General features: G+C 37.2%; 1 protein-coding gene across 4 annotated transcripts in view; it reads right to left on the bottom strand.

Annotated features, from left to right (window-relative positions):
- Nucleotides 1-90: 90 nt before the first annotated feature.
- The window catches only part of WASF3 (WASP family member 3), a 65,765-nt gene continuing 50,045 nt past the window's right edge, over nt 91-15,810 (bottom strand). For 3 of the 4 annotated variants that reach the window (XM_032099476.1, XM_032099477.1, XM_032099475.1), the window contains 6 exons: nt 13,675-13,828; nt 12,685-12,802; nt 8,064-8,239; nt 5,338-5,601; nt 3,386-3,741; nt 91-2,665 (listed from right to left, as the gene is read on the bottom strand). In XM_032099476.1, coding sequence (XP_031955367.1) covers nt 2,508-2,665; nt 3,386-3,741; nt 5,338-5,601; nt 8,064-8,239; nt 12,685-12,802; nt 13,675-13,828 — 1,226 coding nt within the window. In that variant the 3' untranslated portion in view covers nt 91-2,507. Of the gene's footprint in view, nt 2,666-3,385; nt 3,742-5,337; nt 5,602-6,272; nt 6,440-8,063; nt 8,240-12,684; nt 12,803-13,674; nt 13,829-15,810 lie in introns of all 4 variants that reach the window. The other variant, XM_032099478.1, reaches the window with a different exon arrangement.

Genomic DNA, 15,810 nt, shown 5'->3' with positions numbered 1-15,810 from the left:
TGGAAGCCTTACATTTTCATTTTTCTTATTGGTAAGTTAAGATAAAGATTACCAGCAAAATCTTACTAATCTAAGGAAAGAAACACAGGCTCAAAAGTGAGATTTTATTCATATTTGTTACTTATGCACAACCTGAAGTATGGTAAAACTGATAAAAACAGCCTAGAAGAGTGTTTACATCACTAAATTCAATTCACATTTCGTCCATAAAATACCAAAAGGAAAATGACAACATTGCAGGTTCAGAAAAACAGGTCAGCTACTAGGACTGGTTGGCTACTACACTATCTTCACTGGTCACAACTGATTGCTTTTTTAATGCTTATTATTTAAAATAAGCACATATTACAAAATTTCAGACACACCCCAACTTCTGTGCTCATAAAATATATCTTCTGTCATATCAAATTTCAGTAGATTGGAAAGGATTTTCTGCTGAGACATTTCATTTCAGCATGTATCAAAAGAACATCAGGAGTGCTCTCACCTTGTGTACCTACACAGTGATGTAACACTGAGGTCGCAGTTGCACCTTCAGCTACCTCTCAGAAGAATGATTCTGCAGGGCACTGTGCAAACACAGCATGATGGTAAGGACAAGCCATCTCTCACATGGTGATGAAAACCACCATCAGGCTACAGCCTAACTTCTGTCCTCTATGGTGGACACACAGACCTCAGACCCCAGGACACAAAATAAAGCAGACTTCAGCTCTGCATTTTAAGGCAAAGACAAAACCAGCTCCAGCTGGGACGGAGATCAGCGAGTACCTTCAGCTGCCCCTGGTTACCAAGAGCTGTGGTTGCTCACCACTATGCAGAGATCTGTCATACTTTGTGTGATAAATTTTAACACCAGCACTGAGGCAGCACGTTACCCCTCTACCATACAGGCAGCCACCACAGATTGAAACATCATATGCAGATTAAACAGCAATGCAGTAGCCAACAGTTTGCATGCAAACATCGTGTTAGACTGTTACATTCTCAGGACTAAAACTGTTAATGGTGTAAACACAGGTTAGACAATCACCTTCCATTTCTCTTCTTATTTTACATACTTCTTTTAAGAACAGACAGGGGGCCTCACAGAACAAAGGAGCTCTACCAAATGTTAGGCCTGGAATTACACAGACTTCTGTCACAAAGATTAAAACTGTAATCTGGTAAGGAAAGAACTCTTCCCCTGCTATGAATAAAATTTAAAAGCCTCATTGGGCAAAGCAGCAGCCTGACTCTGAGTCCAGAAGAGAGGGAAAAAAAATATTTAATACTGCACTGCTGATTTTTAAAAAAAAAAAGGAAAACAGAGACAGTCAAAGCAGACTTTATGGCAGCAACTATTCCTAGGAAAGGACCAAAAAAGTGTGTGTGTATATATATGGCATAGTACCTCAACAGCCATTAAAACTGCTTTAACTGCCCATGTTTTATCCATGGGGTACTGGTAAAGATATACATTCAAAGAAAGACTTCTGAGTAAATGTGCTACATGACTACACATGTACAAATCAACAACAAAACTTATTTACACACATTTATACCTACAGGCATAAAGACCAAGTTTAATACTTGTGAAATGTATCTGATTGCTAGATCTGGACTGTTCCAATATTTAGTCATAACAGTAGCATTTCTGCACTGCAATAGCCACAGGGTTTCAATCAGGTCTATCCTGCATGCAGTTGACCTTATCATAAGACTGAAAAGCTCTACAGGTATTTTCATTTTCAATTATAACATGGACATGCATCTGCTATCCAGCAGAGAGCCCCCCCAACACTCTTTTCAACAAGCAGCCAGCAACTTAGAGCTGGTACTGTTACAGACATATCCTGTCTGCTCACCAAATGTTCTTCTTGGATCATGTGGATTCATTTTTCAAAGTATACATTTCATCATCTGCTACATTTTTAAGATAAAAACGAAGATAGTATAAAATCAATTCTGTATGCATAAAAACTTAAGCCCAGAAGTAGTTAAAAATAGACTAAGGTGGGCATAATTAGTCCCTAATAAAAAAGCTAAAAGTCACATTTATGGAACTCAACACTTCACTCAGCCATACAGTTAACTGCCCTCAAAGACTAACAACCAGACCAATTCACAAGTATCTATGTTGCTTACATGATTAAAAGAATAAGATGTAAAGTCAAAAAAATATATTTTATCCCTTCAAGAACAGGAAAGTAAAATAAAATGCTGGTTCTGTAACAGTGCAACAACTGCAGCATATTTTGCACGCAGCACAAGAGTTGCTACATTTAGTGGCACTTAAGTATTATGCAGTAAATACTGAAAGTAAGACAAGTTTCTGATCTGCATAAGCATAATCACATCATTATTACCAGAGTTGCTAAGCTACAGCATTCTGAATAATACCAATTCAATTTTAGCACTTCCCTCACTAGCCTTAATACATGTCAACGTCCTGCTTTACATCTTGCTAAGAAAGCAATCACTGAAGCCAAGTATTTAATGTAGTTGCCAGTAGGCTTGGACCACGTTCAATCTGACCAGTCGTTCTCATCAAACTCGGAGTCGTCGTCGGAATCGCTGTACTCCACAGCAATGCGCCTTGACAGGATGGTGGCCACGTCATTGCCAACGGGCTCACGCTTCGCCTCCTGCTCACGCTGCTCCTGCACCTTTTTCAGCTGGATTCCTGCAGAGACAATTACTCTCAGACAAAGCTTTTCAGGCAAGAGATTTCATATTTCACGCTGCTGGTGTTGAGTTTATTGTATTCCAACAATATACTCAGGAAGAAGAACGGGAAAAAAGAAAGCAAGCACTGAGTTAAGAGAGCCTCCCTGAGCAAGGAAGAGGGAAAGACAAAAAAGGCAGATGGGAATTACTTCTCAGAAACTGAATACTTCTGGACTTCTAAAACTCTTAACAGTATGTTGAAGCTAAATATTCAAGACTGTACAGGCCATTTTGATCTAAAGATGAAAGTTTTCAAAACTGTACTTGGAAATACCATTAGACCTACAGCTCCATATTGTAAGCCAGGTCAGGAAGAGCCATTAGTCACTGGTTGAAAAATCAGTGGGCTGAAGCCTGGTGTTGGGTAACTCAGTTCTTCTGAACAGAAGCAAAAATCCACGTGCATCTACTGGCACTTTACATAATGAACACAAGTGCTGTTTTCTTTAGATTATGTCCACACAAACCCTAGAACATGCCTGACAAAGCTGTGCATCTTTAGGAGTTAGAAAATGATCCAGAATCATGGCTGACAAATGTCAGAACAGGTGTGTGGTAGGTACCTATGGTTAGTGAAATCTGCCCAGCTGGGAAAAGAAGCCATAGACTCATTTCAGTGGAAAACACAATGCTCTCATTGAAAAAAAGGAATACCTAAAACTCGGTGTGCACTTACCCATCCTGATGGCAGCCAGAAGATCGCTCCGTGCATCGCTCATCGGTGCCTGCTTCGCCTCCGACGCCGGAGGAGCGTGCATGGGGGAGGAAGAGAGGGATGCACCTGCAGCAGGTGGGCCTGGAGGGGGAGGAGGTGGGCCGGGAGGAGGAGGAGCAGTGACAACAAGCCCACCAGAAGGAGGAGGATGAGTAGCTGCATATGTAGAGCCAGTCACCAGTCCGGAATGGGAAGGTGGCACAGGAAGCTGAAGGGGACTGACAAATGCAGTTTGTGCTGAAGGAATCATAGGGGGGGGAGGCGGAGGGGGAGGACCTGTAGGATTGTAATAATCCACCATCTGAGCAGGGAGCATCCTATATAAAACAGAACAAAAATATTTAATGCATTCAGAGTTAGGACTTACAGAATCATCGCCCCTTAAACTACACTCATCCAACCTCAGGTGAAACAAAAATCAAAGGCAATTTAAACTAGTGGCTTAAATGTGCAAGTGATTATATGTGTATGAATTGTCAAATATTGGTGATACATTGAGATTTAAGACAAATGTTGAAGTTAAAGACAATATCCTTTCAGCACTCTACAAAGTGAGCTTTTTATCTTAATTCTCCTGCCTAGTTAAGTAAAAAGCTGCATTTATTATTAAACTTCTACTCTGTGGGACTGTTAAGTACTAAGTCTTCAATGAAGAAGGGACTAAGAAAACTGCAGACTATGCCCTTCAGTTCCATAGAAGGCCAAGAGACAACAGAGGACACAGACATGGAGAACAATGGAAAGTATGAAAGGAAAGATTTACCCAAAGGTAAATGTATCTCATGTGCTTCTTCGGTTAAGTTTATCAGTTTAAATACCATTTAATTAAATTGATACATTTGATTGATTCTTTAAATAGGAAGCACAGGGAAGAGCTCATTTCTTTCTTGAAATGTCATCAGAAGAAATCTTAAGCAGAAAACAGATGAGAATTTGTAAGTTTTGAAGTAGGTAAAGAACTAGATACAGGAGACAGGAGTTGAACCAAGTGACTGATGACACTGAGTGACACATGCCAATGTATGACAACTGCAACACCCTGACAATGGTCACGGACCTGAGGACTAAGCACAACAATGTCTTACACACTGGAAACAACACAGAAAGGGCAGGCTGGAGCAGTCACTCCTAACTGAGTCATCTGCAGCATGATAGCCATGAATCAGGCAAATGCTATCCCAGGATGCATCAAGCAAGGATGACAAACCTTGGCCTGCATAGTATAAAACAATACAGGCAAGAATGACTACAGCTTTCCTGGGGTTACAACTTGAAAGTTTAAGCTATTTACACAAAAGGACAGACACAGACTCATTAGAAAACAGATGTTTTGTTGCTACAGGAGAACCAGTAGTCTGGAGCAAGCCTTCCTTCAGAATGCATTCAGGCAAAGTATCTACACAGGGGTTTGATAAATCTCTTATCTTGAATTAAAAAGTGGCATTCCTCCTGTGGCAGTATGGAATTTGTGTCTGAGGAGACCCCTTCCAACTCGATCACAAGCTCCTCTAAAAAGTCATTTCAGGGATGCAGGAGAGACTGCCACAATCAACAATACTCTTTCTGCACATTTCCTGAAGTTTAAAGTATTATCCAAATTATCCTGTAACTACTTTCCACTTTAAAGGAAAATTATTCCCTCTTCAATATTGTAATAGGCACCCTTAATATTTTACAACCATGCTGACTTCACCATATTCAATACACACTTGGTTATTTCTGCTTTCACTATTTCTTCACTTAAATTCAGTTCATACATAGAAATTATACCAATTTTCTTCTGTCCTCCCCAAGGATGTAACTAGTGTATTTGGGGTCTTTTTGTTTGATGCGTTACACATTACAATAGTTATGAAAAATGTGCATTCCTCTGGTTTTGCCAAGAATCCACTGGAATAAATCAGGAGATTTACCCATATTCTGCTGGTACCACAGGTACTGAGCTGTGCTGGCCATCTGAAGGCTGGGGTGGAGGTGGAGGTGGTTGCTGAGGTCTGTTCAAAGTGGCGTGTCGTACAGTGGTGGAGGGTGGTCTGTATTCGTGCTCATGGCTTTGGGATGCTGCCATGTACTGGGGACCATCTCCTGCTCCATATGACGGCATTGCTATCTGCTGATGGTGGGAATGATTCGGAGTAGCAGGATAAGAATAATCTGTAACATCAGATGCATGGGACCTAAAATTAAAGTAAATTGATGCAGAAGAACAGATTATGTGAGTGTAACAGGGCATTATCTAAATAACTGACAAAAAAAGCTAAAAAGAATACAATCAGCATTATTTTCCTTGCAAGAGGACTCCCCGATTTATCAAGCACTGCTCCCTTTTAAGTCCACAGAAAGCACAAGAATTTTAGTAGCCATAAGGAAGCTTATGGTTTTTGTCAATGATTTTGACAGTCCAGTATTGGAAATTATAATACTTACCAGCCTGCCTCAAGTTAACGATGGCAGCAGAAAAAGAAAAGCAATACTACAAGCACTTGCGATTATGCAGAAGTACAAATTTCACCAATGAAGAGAAACCCAATTTCAAAAGTTAGAAAATGCTTTTTATTTTCCTTGCACAATTAATTTTGTTGGAAAGGCTTAAAGAAACTGGGAAATGTAAGTATTAGTTGAGCAGAGAGTTCATAAAGATACAAAGTCTAGGATGCTCTGTCAAATAAGCCCAAGAGAGGGAGCAAAAGTATCTTTTCATCCCATTACTGTGAAGACTTGTTTTAGTAATGAACAATGGTGCAGCCTGGCTTTTAGTGAACACAGTAAACTGATGCATTTATCTGTGAGACTGGAAGCAAGGTAAGCAACAAAAAGCCAGGGCTTTGAGTAAAACAAAATAACAAACCCTTTGGGCATTTTGTCCTCTTTCATGCTTCCTGCCTGTTCCATTTTCTTTGCGTCACTCATGAACTCAATGCCCATTTTCCTTCTCTCCCACTCTTCTTTTCTTGTTCTTACTTTTCTCACATTAATTTGCTGGTTTCTGTTTGGATTCAGCTTGTGTTTCTCTCTCTAAAGTACAATAAGTATAACAAATACATTGTAAATTGACACAGTCCAAACACTGCGATGTCAACATTTAATGCTTAAGTCTTACAATTAGCAAACAGTAAGAAATACGAGCGGTTTTGTTTGGTTTTTTTGGGGTTTTTTTGTACTTTAGAAAAGCCTTCTCTTCACTATCATTCGCAGAATTAACCCTTCATGGATATGAAACAGACTTCAGGATTCAATCTCAGATATCTGATTCACTGAAATGTAAAACACCCCATAATTTATAAAATATGAAAGGCTTATATAAATACAAGGTATCTGTCATGCCACAACATCAAAATCCAACACAGAGATGCATCCTACAATTTCTGCTTGAAAAAAATCCTACAGACTGCAAATACCGCAGATATCTGCAAACAGCCAAATACATGTTGACACTGCAGGGAGAAAAAAACAAAGCACTTCTACATGATAATTTAAACTCAGGAATCCTGGAAGCAAGGTGTTAAATCGGAGGGAAAAAAAAAAAAAAAAAAGACTCAAATAGTGTGAAACAGATCTCCTGATGAAAAAATCCACACCTTTTACTCTTTTACTAGATCAACCTATGGAAAGCTTTGTCAGTCTGCAGTGCTTCATTAAGACTAATAGGAGACAAAAGTTTTGCATTAGAAACTGTCAAAAACAAACAAAGGTTTTCAGACAGGCAGGGAGTCTAATACATTATTCAACGACCAATAGCAATATCAAATACTATGTTTCAATTACAAGTTCATTACTTTTCACAAAGACCACAGTGTTACAAAGTTCTGAGTAGGTTTTTTTTAAAAGTAATCCCCACTGGACAGTGGACTAAAGCTAGCAGTCCATATTCTTGCAGTGGTAGCTACCTCCTCAACCTGGCCATTTAACAATTTAAACACTTTTTCCAGTGGACTCTATTATTTCTATCTTTATTATAATAGTTAATCACAACAGACAGAGGAAATAAAATAAGTGGGAAAATCCTCTGGAGAGACCAGCTTAGCGAAAAAACTAAGATTTCAACGCACATCAAGTAACTCCCACTGAGCTCAAAGGGAATCTCAGTCAATGAAGATGAATTCTGCTGCGTATCTCTAAGCAGAGATTTTTGGTATTTCAAGCAATAACATCTCATCTGGTTTTGTAGCTTGCTTTTTAGACTAATGTAACATCAATAGCTGAACTCTTCTCCCACTGAAGCATTCTGTTACAGGCAAAAGTATTCTCGACTGAGTAGATCACAGAAAAATATTTATTAAGCTACCAGCAGAGCACCAAACAACAAATGAGACACTAAGGAAGAGCTACTGACATTATCTAGTAGAGGATTAAATGCTTTTGTAACTACAGCTACTGAAGATCAAATAGAAAGCAAACACTTCTTCCTCTGCAGTGCATGACATTACGGTGACAAAATGCTCATGTGAAGCTGAGGAAGAAAAAAATCATTACAGAATCTGTTATGTCATTTATGCTTTAAAATAATTTTGAAAAGAATGTTTTAAACATGCATTGTATGTTTTGTCTAACTATTCCCATCCTGTAGAAACACCTAATTCTACTCAGTATTGCTGAACATACAACTGTGGTATAACAAACAGCTTTGCTGTAAACAGACCTAGTATCTGGGGACAGTGATCCCTCGGAAGATGCTCCATGGTACACACTTTGAGACAACCTGTTGTCAGGTCTAAGCTCTTTGTCATATGCCATCATATTCCACTCCTGGCGTCTGTTCCTGGCTTTTCTAACCTTTTTCACCTCACGGGTGGTGCCATCTATACGCTTTTGCTCCTAATGCCAAACAAAAGAAATAAAGCATGCAAAGAGAGAGAAAAAAGGAAAGGAAAAAAGCTGGTTAAAATGCAGTTAGAGTGCATGAAAATAAGACCAGATTTATAGATGAAGCCAAGTCTTCATATAATTTCTCTGCACTGAAAATAAGAATATCTCCTTATGCTACGAACTTCATTAGCAGCAGGACTTTTGATTTGCCTTTGTTCTGTATGATACATGTGCTACTGTGATACCAATCTACTGGTTTTCGTAATACAGAAATATGACCAATTTTAAAAGCCAGAAAGTTTAACTTCTTCTGACATCATGTCTTTTATTTAGACCACCCTGAAGCACTTGTAATTTTATCTCCTGCAAATCAAACTTCTGAGAATGTTAAATAAGATCAGGGTTATTCATTAGGGTCACAATCAAGAGGGCCTGGGGAAGTATGGAGAAGGACACACTTTCCTATTCCATAGTCTATGTGAAATTACTTTTGTTTAACTTCCTCTCCCTCCTTAAATATGATTAGCTACCGAAATTCCTCCTACTTTCTCCTCATCGTTGTTTCCCATTATCTTACATAAAAATAAATTACACTAATTCTCTCTGCAGTGAGCCAGTAATACCCAGGCCAGCAGTATATTACAGCTTGATAGGTTCATGGCAAACTTGTCTGCCTATATTTTTCAATATAACCCCAGGCTCAGCCAATGTCAGTGTTTATGTTACTTATTTATCTTTACCTCACTGATAGTAAGATCTCCTAATATCAGGTCTCAATGCTTTTGCACCTCAGAAATGTTGTCCTCACCTACTTCTGACTACTCAGTATGAATATAAAAATCATACTGGTGCTTCAGCACAAAAAATGAACAAGTTTGCTCAGTTCAGACTGAGAAGGGTATTTATCTGCTACTCCTTTTCTCAGTATTCATGAGTTCATAGGGGTTTTTTTAATCAGCTCTAGAACCCACACCTTAGAATACATGTTTTTTCTATCAGTAGGTTGGCATTAGGCTTTTAGCTGCTAGAAAAATAGTTTCTCATGAAAGAACTATATTGCTATTCTGAGGATGCAGTCAATGAACTGTATTGAGAGAAGAGCTCGGTCAAACCCTGGCAGGCAAGCCTTTCCCTGGAATTTAGACCTGCAAAGTAGGGGATAAGAGTTGGAAAGCTAGCTCAACAAAAAGTGCATCACAGATGAACACAGGTTTTTTACTCCAACTGTAGAACAGCGCTGAGTAAATAATTCTGAAATAATATTTGGCATTACATAACTAACAAAAAACTACCAAATGGCTTATTTGCCCCTGTTTTGGATCTCTCGCTCATTCGTGCATGTTTGCATGAGGGACCTGCTGATCCTGCCAACATTAAGAATGACAGGAAAGACTTCAACACCAAAATGTTTTGACAACTCTTGCTCATTCCTACAGTAAACAGATTTTTGGACTGATTTATGTTAAATAAAGATGATCATCTTGGTTCTTCATCAGTTCTCCCACAATATTTTTCCTCCACAAACTTTTTAGAATCACACCCTTTTTACATTTGATAACCACTTTTTCACATCAAATTCTGCCAATATAGGATTTGGAGCAGAAAGGACACAGATTCAGTCATGCTTTATTTTAAATATATGAAGTTTTTCTAATTGCCATGATTGCATATATGCTTGTTAAAAGCTTTACATCTGTCTTTTTCAATTACTTGCTACAACTGTTTTGGGTTTTTTTAATTTGTGACTTTTATCCTGATTCATTTATTAAGATTTTGTTACTGAGTCTTGTTAGATTTGAGGAGAAAGACCAAGTAAGCCTTTTGGTTCATCGAAAACGCTTAGTTTTATCTTCTTTCAGAACAATAATTTTGTCATTTAGGGGTCACAACTACATATTTCTTGCAAGATTCTAAATAAAATAAATATCCACCTTTTGATGCCACTGACAAGACAATCATTTTTATACAATTCCTGTACAACCACGAGTGCTTACATGACTGCTTACAGTTACTGCTTACTATTTAAAAGGTTAAAGAGATCATTGGTTTTTTATGAAAAGGTAAATACATATGGATGTATATACAACAAAAAACAAACACAAAGCTTAGCTGGTTTTAATTGGATCAGATTTCAGCTGGATAGGTTGTTCCAGACCAGCATCTGTATGCATGCTAATGAATAAATACACTGGAATCCTTTTTACTCAAGCAGTACTAAGCCCTACTGGTAGTGATTTTTTGATTGAATACTGTATCGATACATCTCTAAAACATTAAATGTCTTCCAAAACAGTGGGGCAGCCCTATCAGTAGCAGCTGACAAAGCTAAATATACCTCTAAGAGTAATTTTAAATTGTTCCAGTAGCAGTTTCATGCCCTTGACAATGGTGACAGTTCTAGCTTTACTACCCAGGGCAAAGATGACAGAGTTCTAGGAGAGCTGAAGCCTTTCTAGATAACTACAGTTTGAAATATTTCTCAGGAAATTAAAGGAATATTAAGAGGAGTTACTTTTTTTAAACCAAGTGTAATAGAAGCTATGGCAGACAAGTGGGTGCTGTAGATCAAGCCAGAAAACAGGTACATCATTGAAGTTGTCAGGAAATTATTTCAGCAAACACAAAACATATTAGAGCCTTCAAATAAGGTTGAGTTAATTTTAAGTTTGGTATTTGCATCAAGAATTAGCAAATGATATTACAAGCATCTTAATAAAGAATTAAGAGCTAGTAACAGAAAGTAGCTTCAGAAAGTATTTTCAATACTTTCAAACAACTGGAAGCAAGAGGCACAAATTTATAAAATCCTATCAAAACACAAGTAATCAAGAATGATTTCTGAGATACAAGTGTTCCAAATTTTAGAATTTTTACTTGTTTAAATAGCTAATTATTCTCAGATAAAAAGCAGGAACAATAAAAAGCAAATTATAACAACTTTCCTTTGTTACAACTGCCCCAGCTACAGTCATTCAATTCAGAATACTACTGATACAGACCAAGTCAAAACTACATTGAACTCTCAGACACTGATCTACTGAAAGGAAAACAAACTGACTACACAGATTTTAAAGAATCAAAATTATAGTTTTCTTCAGAAAAAAGTTTACCTGAAGGAGCCAAATCAGAGGAAGCCAGTTAGAATTTTTCAATCAAAGTGTATACAGAAACAAAAAGCATGGTATTTGAGGCAAGAAAACTAAACTACTCACAAACCTCCTGCTGCAACAGCTTCAGCACTTAGGGCAAATTACCAAAATAATACTGGAAAACTGATTCTCTGGTGCAGGGACTCACTCAGATTTCACTGAGCACCTGAAAAATTGAGGCTAAAAACTAGCTGCATTTCATCAGCTGAGTAGGAGGGCACGTGGATGTCTAGCTTGTAATTTGCTAAACAATACACATTCATTTCACTTGCACAGTTCCTCAACATCTATCAAGTTTTGTGCTTCTGCAGAGTACAAATTGAGTAAAGAATTCTCATTTAATAGATTGAAAATTTAAGTTCAGCTACCAAATTGTTAACAAATGCTCTGGATTCTGCTATCATAAGGACAAGAACAAAAGAAAAAGGACATTTGGCTCAGCAACCTGTGGAACAAAGTGTGCCTGGGAGACATCTCACCCAAACCATCCTGCTCTCTAAGGGACCCAGATCATGAAATGCTCATTTGCAAACCATCTTCTGGACAGCTAAAACTGAGATTTCTTCCTGTCACAAAGTGAATTGCATCCATGCAAACTCAAGTCTATGCTGCTTTCTTCTTAGGTGGACTTGGCATATATTTAATCAAATCAAATAGAACTTAGGCTAGAATTTATCAAGGGGTATTTCTGTGATGTATGGCTATAATCCTACATGATTGGCATTGAGCGTATTTGCATTTGGTTTGTAGACTGTAAGAAGACAATTAAAATCTACAAAAATATACCACGTATGGAAATAAGCAGGATGTGTTGCCCTAAGATAAAGTCTAAAGGCAACTTAAATACATAGTTTTGTAGAAATCATTCTAAAGGAATAAAGAAATGTTCAAGTCATTTTATAAACTGTTTTAAGAGCATCTGTATTTTTTCCTTTAAAATCAGAATGGAAAAAATGGGAAGTCAGAATGGAAAACGCTGTAATTCCAATTCCTTTCCTCTCCTATTACAATGTCTTTTTCTGGAGCACAACAAGGCCATTTTTCTGGGTACCAATAAGCAGATACTGGCAAAGGATTCAAGAAAGTATCTTGGAAGATAACTACAGTGCTCCTAAAATTCAATTTGCTGCCTTCTTAAAATAGACAGGATAAGCTATAAAAATGGAATGCTCTGAATCTACAGCCACACAAAGAGGAACAGTCTTTCCATGCACACAAACTAAGTATGACCTGGCAATTTTTATGCCTGGACAACTGCACATAAAATTGTAATGTACAAATGTGCTATTATGTTTCTGCTTTTACCTTTTGCCTCCTCTTTTCTTTTCGCTTATCTTCAGTATCTTGTAACATTTTTTCTTTCCAAAGATCAAAAAAATAGGAAGGATCGGTATAAAACTTCAATCCGTCTTTCTTATCATCCCTGGAAAAACAGCAGAAGAAAAGCTAAAAATACATTAATTAGTATGTTTTAAATACAGAAAACTTACCTTTGATGATCATCCAAGCCTCAAGCTGATCAATAACAACCCCTACTAACTGGATATCCATAAACAAGTACCACCACTGTTTGCAGCAGCAGAAAAAGCACATCCTTCAGTCATAAAGCCTACAAATTTACCTTCCAATTAAAAATTCTTAAAAATTAAATACACTATAAATGCTCTGATATACCATTCTTAAAAAATACATCTATTTATTGCAGATTGAATTTTATACAGACACCTCACAACGTAGTACCTCTCAAAAGTTGAAGAACACAGTAAAACCCTGTTGTCCACAACCCTTCAGACAAATTGCACTCATTTCATGAACAACAATAATGGAATTGGGAAAAGGAAACAGAAAACACAGTCCTGCTTGCTGCTCTTCTGTTCACCAGCAAGTAACCAGGAAAAGGAAGGGTACAGATTGTATGCACACCTGTGTATATGTTGGGGACAAGAGGGAGAATAGTGAGAAGACAAAAGCAACAAATACAACTTTCTGGATAAAGACACCAAGGAAGCCAGTTTAGTGTATTAATTTTTTCACTTTTTTACATAATCAATGGCCCATGTTCTCTGATTCCTGTGCTGCCATGTACAACTTGTCTTGAAATATGATGATTTTTGTTACGTATGACTTACAATTCTAAGTGTGTCAATAGCAATTTTTGTTTCCATGAACAAGGAAGTCCTTGAAAAATCAAATCTCAGTAATCAATATAGCATTTCCCTTCTGCTATAATTCACTGCATACAATTAGGAAATAAAGGGCCAAGTACAAGAATGTAAACAATCAATATTTCCTTACCTATAAGGTGAAAGAATATTCAGAGGTGGTGGTTTGTCACTTTGATTATAAATATCAGCCACCGGGTTCGGAATGCTGTTCTTTGAAACTACCTGCTGGTCTTGAACTGTTGAGCTCTTGAATGCTTTTTTCATGTTGATGTCCTGTAAGGATACTGTTAGAAACAGAAATACATTTACCACAGGTCTGAAACAAATGGAAGTGGATAAACAACATCCATTTTTCACTAATTATTTGAAATATTTTCAGCAAGATATAGAAAGACAGGTTTTTCCTTAGTGGACAATCCTGATATTTAAGTGCAAAGGCATGTAAGAATTACCACAATAAAACAGATTTAAGTCCCACTTGGTCCAGAACCTCACTTAAAATAATGGGACCATGGACTGTGTCTTGGAAGATGATGCAAGAATGCTGTCACATGCAGATGTTCAACAACTTCCCGTTTTTATGAGGTTTATCATGGAGTTCTAACAGCAGAAAGACTGGCTTCAAGACTGAAAACACAAGGTCTGGTATTCCTCTAACACAGTGTGTTTTATAATTACACATGGTATCCATACACATTTAGCCCATTCTGAGTATAATTAAATTACAGCTGCAACAACCTCCTGTGAGAGAGAATTCCACTTACTTTACTCTCTTTCAACTTCTAAGTCTTCCCATATAATTGAACACTCCTTACTTTAAAGTTTTCCTCATGTCTCTACAGAGAGAATACTTGCACTTCTCATACACAGCCCTGGGGTAAACAATACCAGGCTTTTCATTCTTCCTTTTCAAATGAAAGATTTAAGTTAGTTTTAATTGTTCCTTTCACTTCTATCAGGACTTTCTTTCACTCTTAAGTTTTCATGAGATGCAGCAATCATTGTTAGAGAAGACCCAGGTAAAGGCCAATCGCAATTTAAAAGTGGCAGTAAGCTCTTGATACCATCTTCCACTCCTAAGCACCCTGAAATACAGGTTTTAGACTGCAGTCGAACAGGATGCTGAAGTCTTCACTGGGTTGTCTACAATTACACTGACCTCTTCTGGATTTGATCCAAGTGTTTTATAGGAGTGCAAGCTGTAGGACTTGTGCAAACAAAATGCACTGGCTTAGTGTCCTTTTATTCCCACTGACACTTTATGTAATATTTCTTGCCCATTCATCTAATTTATTGAGTCTCAAGGACAAACTGAGAAATTTCACAAGGTAACTGAACAGTAATGGCCAAAAATGTAGTATAGTAAAGACCTGAAAAAAGAAAAAGGGATGAAATTTTGCACTGTTATCATTTGTCATGAGGGACACCAAATCCCACTCAGACTTCTCTGCCCAACTATTTTTGTTATCTGTGCTGAGGTCTTGCATCTGACTCCAAGAACTACTGAGTTTCTTCTGTAAGTTTTACAGTAGCAAAAAATTAAAAATAGAATAATTCCTGTCTAGTAGTCGTTCCCCCATTCACATCATATGAAGTATCAAAACACCATTTTTGACAGTAGTTTCTATTTAAACCTGCCTGTAAGTATAAGGTTTTTCAGGCAGATTTTTTTAGATATATGTATCTGAATTGTTTCATTCTTGTTTATAGGAAGACATTCAAAAGAGTAAAAAAAAAAAAAACCAACCTTTTTCTGGGGATTTTTAGAGTAAGTTATTTATATGCTTTTGAAAGCTTAACCTCAATTATTTTAATGTTTTTTTCAGCTGTAGTATTATGTATATTAAATATTTTTAAATACACTGTATTAGTCATAGCTAAGAATATATGAAATCACTGATGCAATCAAATCTGAAGGGCTTTTTAAAATAATGTTGCAATTGGCATTTTGCTTAAATGCCGAAGCTATCCAGAAACGTACTATTTCTGACAGTACAATGAATTATTATAGACTTCAACTTCTACAGTGAAATAGCTAAGAAAATCTACTACTGACACTAAGGTGACAGCAGTTTGTATATACAGCTTATTAATATGAAGCATGATTAGCAATGCAAGAGTAACAACTGCTGTCAATTTAAAATAAACACTGATTAAATTCTCAGTCCATACACTAGTTTCCTCTTCCAATAGATTGCTTTTAATTATTCTCCAAACTCTGAAAACTACCTGGGTGGTACTGTATAACACTAATGAGACATTAATG

This window comes from Corvus moneduloides, chromosome 2 (assembly GCF_009650955.1).
Source record: "Corvus moneduloides isolate bCorMon1 chromosome 2, bCorMon1.pri, whole genome shotgun sequence".
Lineage (NCBI taxonomy): Eukaryota > Metazoa > Chordata > Aves > Passeriformes > Corvidae > Corvus > Corvus moneduloides.
The sequence above is the reverse complement of the archived record's forward strand: the minus strand, read 5'-3'. Positions and strand labels throughout refer to the sequence as shown.